The sequence below is a fragment of the Plectropomus leopardus genome, chromosome 10 (genome assembly GCF_026936395.1).
Source record: "Plectropomus leopardus strain MGB_pleo_1.0 chromosome 10, ASM2693639v1, whole genome shotgun sequence".
In the NCBI taxonomy this organism is placed as follows: domain Eukaryota; kingdom Metazoa; phylum Chordata; class Actinopteri; order Perciformes; family Serranidae; genus Plectropomus; species Plectropomus leopardus.
The window spans coordinates 36,046,671-36,065,079 of record NC_142185.1 but is presented as its reverse complement, the minus strand read 5'-3'; the positions used below and the strand labels follow the sequence as shown (position 1 = coordinate 36,065,079).

Below are 18,409 nucleotides of genomic sequence, written 5' to 3'. Positions count from 1 at the left end.
TGCTGAAAACAGTTTAGAACTGCAGTAAATGGCGTGTCTAGACACACCATAGCATATAAAGTTTCAAAAATGGCCAAAAACAATAAAATATGGCATGTCGAAAAAAATTGCTCAAAAAGCAAGGCTATAGTATGGCAAAAACGTCAAAAAATGGCATGTCCCAAAAACTGCTGAAAACAGTTTAAAACTGCAGTAACTAGCATGTCTAGACACGCTATAGCATGGAAAGTTTCAAAAATGGCAAAAAAACCACCAAAATATGGCATGTTGAAAAAATGACCCAAAAAGCAAGGCTATAGTATGGCAAAAACGTCAAAAAATGGCATGTCCCAAAAACTGCTGAAAACAGTTTAAAACTGCAGTAACTAGCATGTCTAGACACGCTATAGCATGGAAAGTTTCAAAAACGGCAAAAAAACCACCAAAATATGGCATGTTGAAAAAATGACCCAAAAAGCAAGGCTATAGTATGGCAAAAACGTCAAAAAATAGCATGTCCCAAAAACTGCTGAAAACAGTTTAAAACTGCAGTAACTAGCATGTCTAGACACGCCATAGCATGGAAAGTTTCAAAAACGGCAAAAAAACCACCAAAATATGGCATGTTGAAAAAATGACCCAAAAAGCAAGGCTATAGTATGGCAAAAACGTCAAAAAATGGCATGTCTTAAAAACTGTTGAAAACAGTTTAAAACTGCATTAAATAGCGTGTCTACACACGCCATAGTATAGAAAGTTTCAAAAACGGCCAAAAACAATAAAATGTGGCATGTCAAAAAAATGACCCAAAAAGCAAGGCTTTAGTATGGCAAAAACGTCAAAAAATGGCATGTCCCAAAAACTGCTGAAAACAGTTTAAAACTGCAGTAAATAGCGTATCTAGACACGCCATAACATGGAAAGTTTCAAAAACGGCAAAAAAAAGGAAAATATGGCATGTCGAAAAAATGACCCAAAAAGCAAGGCTATAGTATGGCAAAAACGTCAAAAAATGGCATGCCCGAAAAACCGTTGAAAACAGTTTAAAACTGCATTAAATAGCGTGTCTAGACGCGCCATAGCATAGAAACTTTCAAAAACGGCCAACAACAATAAAATGTGGCATGTCAAAAAAATGAACCAAAATGTAAGGCTATAGTATGGCAAAAACGTCAAAAAATGGCATGTCCTAAAAACTGCTGAAAACAATTCAAAATTGCATTAAATAGCGTATCTAGACACGCCATAACATGGAAAGTTTCAAAAACGGCAAAAAAAAAGGAAAATATGGCATGTCGAGAAAATGACCCAAAAAGCAAGGCTGGCAAAAACGTCAAAAAATGGCATGTCTTAAAAACTGCTGAAAACAGTTTAAAACTGCATTAAATAGCGTGTCTACACACGCCATAGTATAGAAAGTTTCAAAAACGGCCAAAAACAATAAAATGTGGCATGTCAAAAAAATGACCCAAAAGCAAGGCTATAGTATGGCAAAAACGTCAAAAAATGGCATGTCCCAAAAACTGTTGAAAACAGTTTAAAACTGCATTAAATACCGTGTCTAGACACGCCATAGCATAGAAACTTTCAAAAATGGCTCACAACACCAAAATATGGCATGTCGAAAAAATGACCCAAACAGCAAGGCTATAGTATGGCAAAAACGTCAAAAAATGGCATGTCCCAAAAACTGTTGAAAACAGTTTAAAACTGCATTAAATACCGTGTCTAGACACGCCATAGCATGGAAAGTTTCAAAAGTGGCAAAAAAACAGCAAAATATGGCATGTCGAAAAAATGACAAAAAAGCAAGGCTATAGTATGGCAAAAACGTCAAAAAATGGCATGTCCTAAAAACTGCTGAAAACAATTCAAAACTGCATTAAATAGCGTGTCTACACACGCCATAGTATAGAAACTTTCAAAAACGGCCAAAAACAATAAAATGTGGCATGTCAAAAAAATGACCCAAAAAGCAAGGCTATAGTATGGCAAAAACGTCAAAAAATTGCATGTCCCAAAAACTGCTGAAAACAGTTTAAAACTGCAGTAAATAGCGTGTCTAGACGCGCCATAGCATAGAAACTTTCAAAAATGGCCAACAACAATAAAATGTGGCATGTCAAAAAAATGAACCAAAATGTAAGGCTATAGTATGGCAAAAACGTCAAAAAATGGCATGTCCCAAAAACTGCTGAAAACAATTCAAAATTGCATTAAATAGCGTATCTAGACACGCCATAACATGGAAAGTTTCAAAAACTGCAAAAAAAAAGGAAAATATGGCATGTCGAGAAAATGACCCAAAAAGCAAGGCTATAGTATGGCAAAAACGTCAAAAAATAGCATGTCCCAAAAACTGCTGAAAACCATGTAAAACTGCAGTAAATAGCGTATCTAGACACGCCATAGCATAGAAAGTTTCAAAAAATGGCAAAAAAACAGCAAAATATGGCATGGCGAAAAAATGACCCAAAAAGCAAGGCTATAGTATGGCAAAAACGTCAAAAAATGGCATGTCCCAAAAACTGCTGAAAACAGTTTAAAACTGCAGTAAATAGCGTATCTAGACACGCCATAACATGGAAAGTTTCAAAAACTGCAAAAAAAAAGGAAAATATGGCATGTCGAGAACATGACCCAAAAAGCAAGGCTATAGTATGGCAAAAACGTCAAAAAATGGCATGTCTTAAAAACTGTTGAAAACAGTTTAAAACTGCAGTAAATAGCGTACCTAGATACGCCATAACATGGAAAGTTTCAAAAACGGCAAAAAAAAAGGAAAATATGGCATGTCGAAAAAACGACCCAAAAAGCAAGGCTATAGTATGGCAAAAACGTCAAAAAATGGCATGTCCCAAAAACTGCTGAAAACAATTCAAAACTGCATTAAATAGCGTGTCGAGACACGCCATAGCACAGAAACTTTCAAAAATGGTCCACAACACCAAAATATGGCATGTTGAAAAAATGACCCAAAAAGCAAGGCTATAGTATGGCAAAAACGTCAAAAAATGGCATGTCCCAAAAACTGCTGAAAACCATGTAAAACTGCAGTAAATAGCGTATCTAGACACGCCATAGCATGGAAAGTTTCAAAAATGGCAAAGAAACCACCAAAATATGGCATGTTGAAAAAATGACCCAAAAAGCAAGGCTATAGTATGGCAAAAATGTCAAAAAATGGCATGTCCTAAAAACTGCTGAAAACAGTTTAGAACTGCAGTAAATGGCGTGTCTAGACACGCCATAGCATATAAAGTTTCAAAAACGGCCAAAAACAATAAAATATGGCATGTTGAAAAAATGACCCAAAAAGCAAGGCTATAGTATGGCAAAAACGTCAAAAAATGGCATGTCCCAAAAACTGCTGAAAACAGTTTAAAACTGCAGTAACTAGCATGTCTAGACACGCTATAGCATGGAAAGTTTCAAAAACGGCAAAAAAACCACCAAAATATGGCATGTCGAAAAAATGACCCAAAAAGCAAGGCTATAGTATGGCAAAAATGTCAAAAAATGGCATGCCCGAAAAACTGTTGAAAACAGTTTAAAACTGCATTAAATAGCGTGTCTAGACGTGCCATTGCATAGAAACTTTCAAAAATGGCCAACAACAATAAAATGTGGCATGTCAAAAAAATGAACAAAAATGTAAGGCTATAGTATGGCAAAAACGTCAAAAAATGGCATGTCCTAAAAACTGCTGAAAACAATTCAAAATTGCATTAAATAGCGTATCTAGACACGCCATAACATGGAAAGTTTCAAAAACTGCAAAAAAAAAGGAAAATATGGCATGTCGAGAAAATGACCCAAAAAGCAAGGCTGTAGTATGGCAAAAACGTCAAAAAATGGCATGTCCCAAAAACTGCTGAAAACCATGTAAAACTGCAGTAAATAGCGTATCTAGACACGCCATAGCATAGAAAGTTTCAAAAAATGGCAAAAAAACAGCAAAATATGGCATGGCGAAAAAATGACCCAAAAAGCAAGGCTATAGTATGGCAAAAACGTCAAAAAATGGCATGTCCCAAAAACTGCTGAAAACAGTTTAAAACTGCAGTAAATAGCGTATCTAGACACGCCATAACATGGAAAGTTTCAAAAACTGCAAAAAAAAAGGAAAATATGGCATGTCGAGAAAATGACCCAAAAAGCAAGGCTATAGTATGGCAAAAACGTCAAAAAATGGCATGTCTTAAAAACTGTTGAAAACAGTTTAAAACTGCAGTAAATAGCGTACCTAGATACGCCATAACATGGAAAGTTTCAAAAACGGCAAAAAAAAAGGAAAATATGGCATGTCGAAAAAACGACCCAAAAAGCAAGGCTATAGTATGGCAAAAACGTCAAAAAATGGCATGTCCCAAAAACTGCTGAAAACAATTCAAAACTGCATTAAATAGCGTGTCTAGACACGCCATAGCACAGAAACTTTCAAAAATGGTCCACAACACCAAAATATGGCATGTTGAAAAAATGACCCAAAAAGCAAGGCTATAGTATGGCAAAAACGTCAAAAAATGGCATGTCCCAAAAACTGCTGAAAACCATGTAAAACTGCAGTAAATAGCGTATCTAGACACGCCATAGCATGGAAAGTTTCAAAAATGGCAAAGAAACCACCAAAATATGGCATGTTGAAAAAATGACCCAAAAAGCAAGGCTATAGTATGGCAAAAATGTCAAAAAATGGCATGTCCTAAAAACTGCTGAAAACAGTTTAGAACTGCAGTAAATGGCGTGTCTAGACACGCCATAGCATATAAAGTTTCAAAAACGGCCAAAAACAATAAAATATGGCATGTTGAAAAAATGACCCAAAAAGCAAGGCTATAGTATGGCAAAAACGTCAAAAAATGGCATGTCCCAAAAACTGCTGAAAACAGTTTAAAACTGCAGTAACTAGCATGTCTAGACACGCTATAGCATGGAAAGTTTCAAAAACGGCAAAAAAACCACCAAAATATGGCATGTCGAAAAAATGACCCAAAAAGCAAGGCTATAGTATGGCAAAAATGTCAAAAAATGGCATGCCCGAAAAACTGTTGAAAACAGTTTAAAACTGCATTAAATAGCGTGTCTAGACGCGCCATAGCATAGAAACTTTCAAAAATGGCCAAAAACAATAAAATGTGGCATGTCAAAAAAATGAACAAAAATGTAAGGCTATAGTATGGCAAAAACGTCAAAAAATGGCATGTCCTAAAAACTGCTGAAAACAATTCAAAATTGCATTAAATAGCGTATCTAGACACGCCATAACATGGAAAGTTTCAAAAACTGCAAAAAAAAAGGAAAATATGGCATGTCGAGAAAATGACCCAAAAAGCAAGGCTATAGTATGGCAAAAACGTCAAAAAATGGCATGTCTTAAAAACTGTTGAAAACAATTCAAAACTGCATTAAATAGCGTGTCTACACACGCCATAGTATAGAAACTTTCAAAAACGGCCAAAAACAATAAAATGTGGCATGTCAAAAAAATGAACCAAAAAGCAAGGCTATAGTATGGCAAAAACGTCAAAAAATGGCATGTCCCAAAAACTGCTGAAAACAGTTTAAAACTGCAGTAAATAGCGTATCTAGACACGCCATAACATGGAAAGTTTCAAAAACGGCAAAAAAAAAGGAAAATATGGCATGTCGAAAAAATGACCCAAAAAGCAAGGCTATAGTATGGCAAAAACGTCAAAAAATGGCATGTCCCAAAAACTGCTAAAAACAGTTTAAAATTGCATTAAATACCGTGTCTAAAGACGCCATAGCATATAAAGGTTCAAAAACGGCAAAAAACAATGAAATATGGCATGTCGCAAAAAATTGCTCGAAAAGCAAGGCTATAGTATGGCAAAAACGTCAAAAAATGGCATATCTTAAAAACTGCTGAAAACAATTCAAAACTGCATTAAATAGCGTGTCGAGACACGCCATAGCACAGAAACTTTCAAAAATGGTCCACAACACCAAAATATGGCATGTTGAAAAAATGACCCAAAAAGCAAGGCTATAGTATGGCAAAAACGTCAAAAAATGGCATGTCCCTAAAACTGCTGAAAACAATTCAAAACTGCAGTAAATAGTGTATCTAGACACGCCATAGCATGGAAAGTTTCAAAAATGGCAAAGAAACCACCAAAATATGGCATGTTGAAAAAATGACCCAAAAAGCAAGGCTATAGTATGGCAAAAACGTCAAAAAATGGCATGTCCTAAAAACGGCTGAAAACAGTTTAAAACTGAATTAAATACCGTGTCTAAAGACGCCATAGCATATAAAGTTTCAAAAACGGCCAAAAACAATAAAATATGGCATGTCGAAAAAATTGCTCAAAAAGCAAGGCTATAGTATGGCAAAAACGGCAAAAAATGGCATGTCCCAAAAACTACTGAAAGCTGTTTAAAACTGCAGTAAATAGCCTATCTAGACACGCCATAGCATGGAAAGTTTTAAAAATGGCCAAAAACAATGAAATATGGCATGTCGAAAAAATGACCCAAAAAGCAAGGCTATAGTATGGCAAAAATGGCAAAAAATGGCATGTCACAAAAACTGCTGAAAACAATTCAAAACTGCATTAAATAGCGTGTCTAGATACGCCATAGCATGGAAAGTTTCAAAAACCCGAAAAAAAACATCAAAATATGGCATGTCGAAAAAATAGCTCAAAAAGCAAGGCTATAGTATGGCAAAAACTTCAAAAAATGGCATGTCCCAAAAACTGCTGAAAACAGTTTAAAACTGAATTAAATACCGTGTCTAAAGACGCCATAGCATATAAAGTTTCAAAAACGGCCAAAAATAATAAAATATGGCATGTCGAAAAGTGCAAACGTGCACTAAACAACGTCAGCTTCCTGATTTACTTTAGCACAGATCCCGGACAAGCCCCAATATATTACAACCCACAGGTGCTAAGTCTAGGGACAAAGGGAAGCAACACAGCGCCGTGGTGTTGAACAGGCGGGAAAACTGTTTATTGTGCAGCACAAGCATGAATGAATGAACCTGCCCAGCATCAAGCGAGCAGCACACACACAAACAAACAAAGGGCGGCGTGTGGCGGCAAATTAATAAACCCCCCAAAAAAATAACCTTTTAGGCTACCAAACCCACCCCGCAGATTACTACGACTTCACCTGTTGCCAAAAACACAAATAGCACAACCCCCCCTAAGGCCTAATGTGCTGCACAAATAGTTACCTGCGCGTGGTGCGACAACAACATGTGTTAAACATGAAATACGATAAAAAAAAGCTAATCTACAGCCCAGCTCCCTCGTACGCCAGTTAACATAAGCTACAGAGTTAACGATCACAAGTTTACATCACTCACACCAGCACAACACCGGGGTGAACTGCTCATGGGTAAAACCAGCCGCACCTTGGAGGAGGTACTTAAATAGACAACAGGAAACACATGATTGGAGGAAGCGTTCATCGAAGGGAGGAAAGCGGGACCACCGGCACTTGATTGGTCGGTAGGAAGGCGTGCAGCAGGAGGAGGACAAACAAGCCACAGGCAGAGGAACACCCAAAGGCACAGAAGGAAGGAAGGACGTGGCAAACCTCCGATACGGTCATCAGTCACGCTGCCTGAAAAATGAGACCGCCACAACCCCCATACACAAAACAACCAAAACAATGCCAGGGCCCCGACAGTGGCATGTCGAAAAAATGACCCCAAATGCAAGGCTATAGTATGGCAAAAACACCATAATATGGCATGTCCAAAAAATGACCCACAGGCAAAAATGTCAGAAAATGACATGCCCCTAAAAAAGCTGAAAACACCTTAGAACAGCATTAAATAGTGTGCCGAAACGTGCCATAGCAGAGAAAGTTGCAAGAACAGCCAAAAACAAGATAATATGGCATGTCGAAAAATGACCCAAAATGCAAGGCTATAGTATGGCAAAACTCAAATGGCAAATGTCCCAAAAACAGCTGAAAATAGTTAAAACCGTGCCAAGACACGCCAAAGCATTGACAAAAAGCCAAAAAACACCATACTTTAGCACGTTGGAAAAATGGCCAAAAACTGCATAGTATAGCATGGTGAAAAATGTCAGATTTTGACATGTCCCAAAAATGGCTGAAAATGGCAGATAATAGCCTGTAGAGTCACATCATGGCATACAGTTTTGAAAAAAAAAAAAAAAAAAAAGAGGCATAATTTAGCACGTCAAAAAAGAGGCCAAACGCCGCATAATATAGTATGGCCAAAAATGTCAAATTTTGACATGTCCCAAAAATGGCTAAAAACGACAGATAATAGCCTGTAGAGTCGCGTCATGGCATACAATGTTGTAAAAAAGCCAAAAAAGCCGTAGTGTTGTATGCTGAAAAATGTGAGAAATAGCTGAAAATGTCAGATTATGGCCTGTAGGGTCGCGCTGGGGCTGTTGGATTATTGCAACAATGATAATCACAATTATTTTGATAGATTTTGGCCTTCAGTACATCACGCAGTTATTGCACATTTACTCTGGTGTTTATTTTTAACACTGGATTATCTTTAACTTTTAGGCCTACAAGTAAACTGAAAAACAACGGAAGCTTTGTGGTGCAGCCACGACTGTAACACATCTTGTACTTTACATCTGTTATATTCACATTATAATAAAACTGGCCCAACTGATAGAATTTGACAATATAAAACAGCTACTGTATCATGACAGGAAAAGACATTTGGATTTGGGATCAAAGATTGCTTCACTGACTCAGGAGAGACGCAGCAGAAGACATTTCTCCATCATCTGTTCAGAAGCAGCTGGGAGAGTCAGTGCAATGGGAAAAGCTGGTCCACCTTAACAGTCCACCTTAAGAGAGCCTGGTCTGAGTCGCATCATGGCAGACAACGTTGAAAAAAAGGCCAAGAACGCCAGAATTTAGCATGTCGAAAAAATGGCAGAAAACTGCGTAGTATGTTATGGCAAAAAAAGTCAAATTTTGACACACTATACTATGACTTTTCGAAATGTGACGATGCCTTTTTCTACCGTTTTTACCACATACTATAGTATGGCGTTTTTGGACATAGTATACTATGACTTTTTTCAAAATTTGATATTATTTACTTCTTCACAGCTTTTTCCGACATTTTTTCGATTTTTTTAAACAACGTATTTTCTGAAACATTTTTAACATCCTATTGTACGATTCTTTTACTCAAAGTAAAGTATGTATCTTTTGAACATTTCAAACAATGACCGTCTTGATTTCTTTTCAGCATGCCATACTATGATGTTTATTTACATGCTATACTTTTTTTTCAACATAGTAAAAGACTAACTTTTTACAACATATTATACTATGACTTTTCAATATACATACCTCCTTTGAGTTTTTGAAGTACCAAATATATTTTTTGCAACATACTATAGTCTGAGTTTTTTTTAACATAATATAGTATATGCCATTTAAGATAGTTTTCATGACTTTCTTGACATACTGACCTTTATTTTCAACATATCATACTATGACCTTTTTCTGACAGTATATTAAGTCCTTTTTGTGGATATAGTAAACCATTACTTTTCTGGAACATATTGGGTTTAAACTATTTTTTTCATCACACTTTAAACAATGTCTTTTTTTAAAATGTTTTTTTCACGAGCACAGCTTTTATAATTAAATGTTCACAGCATCTTTTACTTTGATTTGTTGAAATGATTTTTTTGCAAAATCATATAATATGTGTCTAGCTTATTATGTGAAATGGAAAAGGAAAAACAAGAGCCACTGCAAGGTTCACTTTTCCAACACATAAAAGGAAATATATTTAAAAAAAATCGTTCATACTGAAGAACTTGTATCATTGCAGAGTCATTTACACAAAGGGGCAGTTAGTATGTCCGTCTGTCATATACATGTTATTCAGATGTACACGCTGCCTCCTCTTCCCTCGCAAAGTAGTCAACTTCGCAGAATGTTTAGCGTACACTTCCTTTGTAGACAGTTACACAGTTTCAGAATAAAAATCTGCATTTCATCTCTCGATTTTTAGACTTGATTTAAACAGTAATACTTTTGGACATCACATTTCTGAAATGGCAATGAGGAGTGAGATGAAATTCTTTTTTTTTTTGCGTATGACAAATCAAAAAGAGAAAAATCGAGACTTTTATTAGATTTTTTTTTTTACAAACACATCTCACTACATGGTCAATCATTGTTATTATTTTTTTTCTTTATAAATCTGTGGTTTAGAAATGTCACCCAAAATGCAAGTGATGTGCATAGGTGTCAAGTCAACGTCCGGCTCCGTCGCTGTTAGTGTTTTCTTGCCCCTCTTGCTTCCCTTGGCTGAGTTCAGTCTTCCAAACTGATGGAATGTTTTTTTTAATATATATTTATATATTTTTGTCTTCTTTTCTTTCTCGGAGGTTTACAGAGGGACACGGGGAACACTGACTGACTGACAGCATGGAAGCTTGCAAATGTCCACATGCATGATAACCTCATTCAAATCTCTAAAACATTGTTTATGGATTTATTTAGAAGAGACAGTACCTGGCAGGTAGGTAGAAAGGTGCATATGTGGAAGATAATGTCGCTGTACCGAACTCTAACAATAGGATCGTAACGGGAGGTAACGCCGCATTACAGCTCCGAAAACAACGAGAATGAATAAATAAGGAGGGCGGGTGACAAGATCGAGAAATGAGAAGACATTGCAGCGCTTTTGTGTGCTTTTACTTCAGTCTGCCGACAGACAGATGACCCACTGACAGTGTCTTTCTACGAATGGTTTAGTACTACGACACCCAACAGGACTACAATGTGATGGGGGGGAGGTGGGGGGGGGACTGTACTGTCTCTTTAAAACAAACATCTACAAAAATGTTGCCTCCTAGCTAGTACAGACATGACAATATTCACTTTTGTTTAAACTTGTTTTTTTTTCTTTTTTTTTTACATCACTATGACTAAGTCGTCTGCCAGGGCAAGAGTCCGATAATCGGCCGCCGCAGGTTGTTGGTGCGGCGTTCAGGAGGAGTTCGGCTGAATGCTGCGGTCGCTTTCACAGTACGCTGAGGGAGGTGTTCGATCAAGTGCAGTGTAGAGGTTTGATTTTTTGTCAAGTTGTTTTTTTATTAAATTGATTCGATTTTAGAAGAGGGGAGACTGGCTGAGGTGTTGTTGCCGGGAGGAGGAGGAGGAGGAGGAGGAGGAGGAGGAAGAGGAGGTGGGGAGTCGGTCAGTAGACCCAGGACACGGGGACCCACTGGCTGGTGGTGCACACCAGGTCGATGGCCTCCTCCAGGTGCCTGATGGTCTCGTCGATCTCGTTGTTGATGATGGTCTGGTCGAAGTAGTGGGCGTAAGTCTTCTGCAGGATCTCCGACTCCTTCTGCAGCCGCTGGAGCGACTCGTCCTGGAGGAGGAGGAGTGACAGACCGTGATGAAGGCAGAGAGGGGAGCACATTCAGGTCTGAGAGACAAACTCTGATGGCCCTAAATACTCTGAGTAAACTATCGGGGGGGGGGCTAAATAGATTTCCACCGCCTGCCTGTGCGTTGCAGCTCAGCTCTGCTGCAGTTTTGCTCCGTGTTCCTTCCTCCGTCACCTCCCACCGGTTGCGGTTTGAATGCGGCACGGCGCAGTCAACCAGCAGGAGTGGCGAGACCGAGGATTTCGGCAGTAATTACAGAATCACGCGCATTAATTACAGAATCACGCGCAGTAATATCAGTACAGAAGAGGAAGTTTTAACTCCATCCTCTCCCATAACTCCTGACGTGATGTTGCACGCACATTCCTTTCTTGGTTTTCCTTATAAAAGGATAATTTTGTGGGTTTTTTCCGCCTCCATAATTAGCTTTTCCAAGTCCGTGTTGTCGGTAGTGACCTCTGAAATCCTGCTGACTCCAGGTTGATCCGCTCACTGTGACGTTTTGTTGAATTGAAATACGATCAGATGTAAAGACAGAGCGTTTTATTTTGAAAATTAACCGGAATGTTTTAAAGTTGTGTCGCTGTCTGACTTCCTGTCTGCTCTGTGCTTAATTCAGCTGAATTGATGCAAAATGCTCCGGCGTCCGGCAAAAATAGGAGCTTACGTAACTGATCTGCAAGGGTCCGGACTGCCGGAGCTGGACCGAGTCGATCCACAACGCAGCGGAGCCAGTGGAAATGACCACATCCGAAATCAGGGGTAAGAGGGGGAGGACGAGAGAGTGTGGACGAGAGAGAGAGGATGGAGTCTGGGCCACTTAGATGCTGTGACAGCTCTGTGTGTGTGTGTGTGTGTTTGTGCATGTTTGCGTGTGTGTGTATATGTGTGTGTGTGTGTGTGTGTGTGTTTGGGCCTTTACTCAGCAGAAGAGGAAGTGAATGGGAAAACACAGGGCAGCGCTCACCACTAGAAGCATATGGTAGGGAACATAACACACACACACACGCACACGCACACACATAAACACACACACACACACAGACATAATTAAAAATAACACTGTAGTCACTCTCTTGTCAGGCTTTACTTACTGGCAGCGTTCGACACCACCTGGGCATCTGAGGGAGCGCCAGAGAAACAAAACGCATGCAGCATGCAAAAATAAACGAGTGCAGAGAGGAATGAGAGGCTGCTGACACACACACACACACACACACACACACACACACACACACAGTACGAACACACACTGTGTGACGGTGCTTCATACGCTGACTCTGCAGATTTTCAGATATAATTAACCAACACAAAATCTGTCAGAGTAAAAATATAAAAAAAAAATACTTGAGAGTTTAAAAACAACTGATAATGTATTAATTTACCAAAATGTAAAATATGTCTCTTTAAAAAGGTTAAACATATAATACTGACTGCAGGAGAAATCTGAAAATGACAGTAAATGAAAGTAATTACAGTTACAAATATTACAAATACAGTTTGTATATTTCACTATTTTCTCATTGACTTTTTTTTAACAACAATCTACTTTGACTTAGTTTTTTTTTAATACATACTGATTTCTTTTTATTTATCACATAATATACTAATAATAATAATAGACATTTTAGCATTTTTAAAAAACATACAATATTACGACTGATACAAAAATGTACGTCATATTATAGTATGACTTTTTTTAAATGACATACTATTCTTGGATATTTTTTTTAAATTATGGCATACTATAGTCTGACTTTTTAAAAAATATTTTGGGACATTGTGCACATTTTTCATGACATACTATACTATGACTTTTTAAAAATGTACATACTCTTATGACTTTAAAATGTTTTCTACATACTATACTGACTTTTTGTTTTGACATACTATACTTTGAGTTGCAAACTTCCTTTAAAACATAGTTTACCGTGACTTTTTCACGAAATAGTATTTTTTAGTCTTAGTAGTAACTTTTTAAAGACATACTGTACCATGACTTTTCTACGACTTTTTAATTTTTTTTTATGACATATTATACTATGACATTTTAAACGTCATACTGTACGGTGACTTTTGTGGCGGGAGGACGGTGTGTGTGAGAGTCAAAGTAAAATGTTTCATGTTGTGTGTTTGTGTGTGTGTGTGTGTGTGTTTCCTACCTCGTTGATGCCTGGCGTGATAGTTGGTGCGGCAATAAAGACGACGTACGGGGCAAACTCTGCCGTCCGCAGGACCTTCAGTGCCTGGTGGAGAACAGGTGTCAGACGTTACAGTGTCCACATATGCATGCATGCACACACACCTGCACACACACACCTGCACACACACACCTGCACACACCACTGATTGTATGTAAAGATGCAAGACGCGTTTTCCAATTATTCCTCCTGTGCAAATATGAAGCCAAAATGTCCCGGTTACTGCTGCCATTTTGCCATTTTGCCCTGGTGGCATCATATAGAGTCTACACCGTGACGGTGTCCACGTATCGAGTCCCCGTCCATAAACCAGTCCGGCCAATTGCAAGCAGCACCACTAAATCATGACGTCAAATCATGATTTTATAGCATCCGTCCCTCCGTCTGTCCATCTGTATGGCCAACTATCTATCTATCTATCCATCCATCTATCTATCTATCCATCCATCCATCCATCCATCCATCCATCCATCGTCGTCCGCTGATCTGGGGCTGGATCTCAGGAGCAGCGTGCTGAGCAAAGCACTCCAGACGTCCCTCTCCTCAGCAGCGCTTTCCAGCTCCTCCTGGGGGTCGGATGAGTTATGCGATTCTCCAGCGTGTTCTGGATGCGCCTCGAGGCGAACTACTTCAGTTTGCTCTCCACCACGACTGTCCTGTGCAACACCTGCATCACCGCAGACGCCGCACCAAGCTGCCTGTCCATCTCACGCTAACCGTTCTACGCTCGCTCCTGAACAAGACACCGAGATACTTGAACTCTGTCCCCACCCAGAGGGGACAATCCACCGTCTCCCGGCAGAGAACCACGGCCTCAGATTTGGAGATGCTGACTATCATCCCGTCCGCTTCAGACTCGGTTGCAAACCACTCCAATGCATGCTGGGAGGTCAAACTGTGATGAAGCCAATCATCATCAGCAAAGAGCAGAGACGCAATCACCCGCAGCACTCCCAGAGGGACACGGTCATAAGCCTTCTCCAAGTCCACGAAGCTCATGTAGACCGGATGGGTGAACTCTTGTGACCCCTCCAGCAGCTCTGCAGGGTTAAGAGCTGATCCACTTTTCCACGACCAGGATTAAACACGGTTCAAGCCTCCTTTCCAGCACCCTGGAGCAAACTTTCCCCGGGAGGCCGAGCAGGTTGATACCCACTTAACCGGAGCACATCCTGGTACTCCAGATCCAAATTTGCCTCAACATCAAAGTCTTCTTAAAAGCATTAAATAATTAATTAAAAAACAAAATTATCAGAAAACAAACACTTGCAACTAACTAAAATCACAGAAAACCTCTCTGTTTGACGTGTTTGTTTGGTGAGTTTTTTGGCTGCTAACCTGAGTGTGACGTGGTTTATGATCTATGCTGGAACTGGGAACTGTCATGTTGTCTGTCTTTGACTGACACACACACACACACACACACACACACACACACACACACACACTCACTCACACACACCTGAGGTTCGACGTCCAGTATAGCTATGTGTCCCTGTTGGTGGATCTTGCGGATGGTCTCCAGCCGCGTCCCGTACATGGCCTCCTCGTGGCTGCCGTACTCCAGGTACTCGTTGTTGCTGATGTCCTGCATCATCTGGTCGTGGGAAACAAAGTAGTAGTTCTTCCCGTTCTCCTCGTCCTTCTTTGGAGGTCTGGTCGTGTCTGCGGGACACCAGGAGACACGGAGCATTAACGTCCCCTGACATACAGAAAAGTGTGTTTCTGTGGAGGATGTCGATCGTGCGTCTTACGTGGGATGGGGTAAGCGAATCTGTCGGGGTGTTTGGTGATGAGTGTGTTCTTGATGTGTCTTCTGCCCACTCCATGGGCCCCTGACAGAGACACACACAGTCAGTTACGAGGACAGACGTCCACATGTCTTGTTGCTACACTTTGCAGAACTTACCTAACAAAACTAGTGTTTTCCTTTTGAAAGCAGGAAGCTTCACGACCTCTTCATACGTGACGAGATCTAGTTGATCAAAGACTGGAGGGGAGAGAGAGAGACAGACTGAGAGGACGTAGGGAGGAGAGCGCTGGGACACACAGCAGTTAGAGTGAGGGGAACAAGGCGTACTAAAGAACATCTGGTGACTATGTGGTGAAGAGAAGAGGAAGTTGTCAAAACAAAGCAGATTAAATCTCTCTGGCAACGAGCCTGAAGTCAAAACAGCGAGTGGAGAAGACGGCTGGAGAGCTGAGATGATCTGTGGAGCTATGATGAGTCTCTAAAAATAACTTCTGAGTCAATTATTTATCCAGTGAGGAAACGATTCTCAAGAAAAGCTTGTTTGCTGATAAAACGCAGCAACAATAAGACAGCGATACTCAACTTACAGCCTGCGGGCCAAATCTGGCCCCCAACCATTTCCTAATTCACCTCAATTGTTTTTGTGGTTTTAGTATACGTAAGGTGCCAGAGTGCATAAAACATCATCAAACAGCTTGTTGATTTAAAAGAAGTGACAGTGGAGGATCCCCCACACCCCCGACAGAGGTCCTAGCTAAGACCCTGATGTCCTAAAATCCAAGAAACATCACCAAATCCTAGACATGCGGTAAATCCTAGAAATTAAATGAAAAACCTTAGAAACATCCTAAAATTCAAGACATGTTCTAAAACCTTAGAGTCCTAGAATCCTACAAATGTCTTAAAATCCTGGAAAAACCTTCAAATCCTAGAACATGTATGGCACTGCTGTGACTGGCCCCTGGCCTCCTGTCATTTTGAGGCCCCCAAACAAAGCAAGTTGAGTATCTCTGCCTTAGAGCTTTCCTTAAAAAAAAAGATTTGTTAAATTTGTGCAGTAATTTCCTCTGAATGAATCACAAGGTAAATTTTAAGTTACTGAGAGCTTTATTCAACTGTACACAGGTTATTTCTTGTCTCCCAGCTTTAGTAACGGAACAGTAGAAACCATGTATGTCTTTGTTTTTGTTTTGTAGAAGCAGTAACTGGAGTTAAAGCCTGATACGAATTTTCAAACATTTCTCTGCGTGACGAAACACGGAGCAGAGGAAATGCGGGTAATTGCAGGTTGTCTGTTGTGCAGAGTGCATCACATGTTAGAGCAGAGCTGTTCACGGTACAATGTGTTCTCAGCCTCTGTAACATGAGCCTCCTGCAGCCGCAACCTCAGGGCGCTGACAGGCGAAATACAATACCCACAAGCCACTGGGTTCTCCGGTGCAACAGGCGGCTGCAGACTGACGGCGAATGATTGTTTAAAGCTGCACAGAGTGAAGGAAAAAGACTGCATCTGTTGGTTAATACCAGAGACTGTTTACTGTCCTCTGGCTCTGCTAATGAGCTCACTCGACCAAACACAGATTAAAAAATGGGTTGAGATGAACATCACAGCACGCAGAGTCTGAAAAACACACACACACACACACACACACACACACACACACACACACTGAGCTACATGGTTTCAGTTTTGACTCAACCTTCTGTTGTTTTTAATCAACAGAAAGAAAACTGAAACACTGGCAGTGACAGCTGATTTACTCTAAAGGGTTAATCAAATAAACAGAGTGAAGAAGAAGAAGAAGAGAAGAAGAGAAGAAGAAGAAGAAGAGAGAGGAGGAGCTGGTTGCTGTCACTGTTTGTTACTTACATGCAGAGAGGCCGTTCAGTAGGAGAAAGCGAGAGAGATGAACAGGAGGGGTCATAACATGGTTCGGTTACAACAGCAGAATTACAAAATGTTACACAGACAGCAGATAACAACCGCTGTGCAGCTGAGCAGCTGTGCAGCTGTGCTGCTGAGCAGCTGTGCAGCTGAGCAGTTGTGCAGCTGTGCAGCTGAGCAGCTGTGCAGCTGTGCTGCTGAGCAGCTGTGCAGCTGTGCAGCTGAGCAGCTGAGCAACTGTGCAGCTGTGCTGCTGAGCAGCTGTGCAGCTGTGCAGCTGAGCAGCTGAGCAACTGTGCAGCTGTGCTGCTGAGCAGCTGTGCAGCTGTGCAGCTGAGCAGCTGAGCAACTGTGCAACTGTGCAGCTGTGCAGCTGTGCAGCTGAGCAGCGCCGCACACAGCGTGATGAAACACACAATGTGCTGTTGTTGTTGCTTTTGAAGGGTGAAATCACAGCGACGTCACTGTGAGATGTGATGTGGACTCTGCAGAGACGGCTGATGGTGAAAACATCAGCAGCACCACAGCAGAGCCTCAGCCTCACTGTGATCCGTCTGCACCGAGGGGATTTTAACATATAAACGTTCAGGGTTCAGACACATTTTTACTAATAAATTTCCATGACTTTTCCATGGCTTTGAGGCAAATTTAAGAAAACATACATTCCCTAAAATGACCATCAATACTTCTTATCAGTTCTTTTTTCATTGCAGATTTTTAAAGAAAAAATGATGGGGATTTTTTTAATGTAAAAGTTTGGTGATTTTTGAAGAAAAAAACTGGCCATTTCCTTCTTTAAAATTTGTTTAAAAAGAAATTCTTTTTCTTGGCAATTTTTTTTCTTTACATTTTTTGGGGGGTGATTTGAAACAAAAAATTTGTTTCATTTTTTCTTTCAAGATTTCTTTGCCAATTTTTAATGAAAACAATTTGGACATTTTTCTTCTTTACTTTTTTTGCCAATTTTTTTGGGGTGATTTTAAATGAAAATGTTTTATTTATTCTTTAAAAAATGTTTGCCAATTTTTAACATTTTGGTGATTTGCACTAATGGATACTGAATAATGGGATTAAAGGGTTTAACATGAACAGTATGTTTTGTTTTATAAATCTGTTGACAATAAATGGAGGAATTTTTAGTCAAAATAGAGATGAATGGTTGACTACGTGCACTCAAGCTTTCATGATT

The 18,409-nt window shown here is 39.8% G+C and overlaps 1 protein-coding gene across 17 annotated transcripts in view; it reads right to left on the bottom strand.

The window, feature by feature from the left end:
- Positions 1-9,734: 9,734 nt before the first annotated feature.
- The window catches only part of caska (calcium/calmodulin-dependent serine protein kinase a), a 163,865-nt gene continuing 155,190 nt past the window's right edge, over positions 9,735-18,409 (bottom strand). For 7 of the 17 annotated variants that reach the window (XM_088083757.1, XM_088083765.1, XM_088083761.1 and 4 more), the window contains 6 exons: positions 15,492-15,572; positions 15,337-15,417; positions 15,045-15,247; positions 13,544-13,627; positions 12,476-12,502; positions 9,735-11,362 (listed from right to left, as the gene is read on the bottom strand). In XM_088083757.1, coding sequence (XP_087939883.1) covers positions 11,186-11,362; positions 12,476-12,502; positions 13,544-13,627; positions 15,045-15,247; positions 15,337-15,417; positions 15,492-15,572 — 653 coding nt within the window. In that variant the 3' untranslated portion in view covers positions 9,735-11,185. The remainder of the gene's footprint in view (positions 11,363-12,475; positions 12,503-13,543; positions 13,628-15,044; positions 15,248-15,336; positions 15,418-15,491; positions 15,573-18,409) is intronic. The other 10 variants (XM_088083760.1, XM_088083766.1, XM_088083768.1 and 7 more) reach the window with 3 other exon arrangements.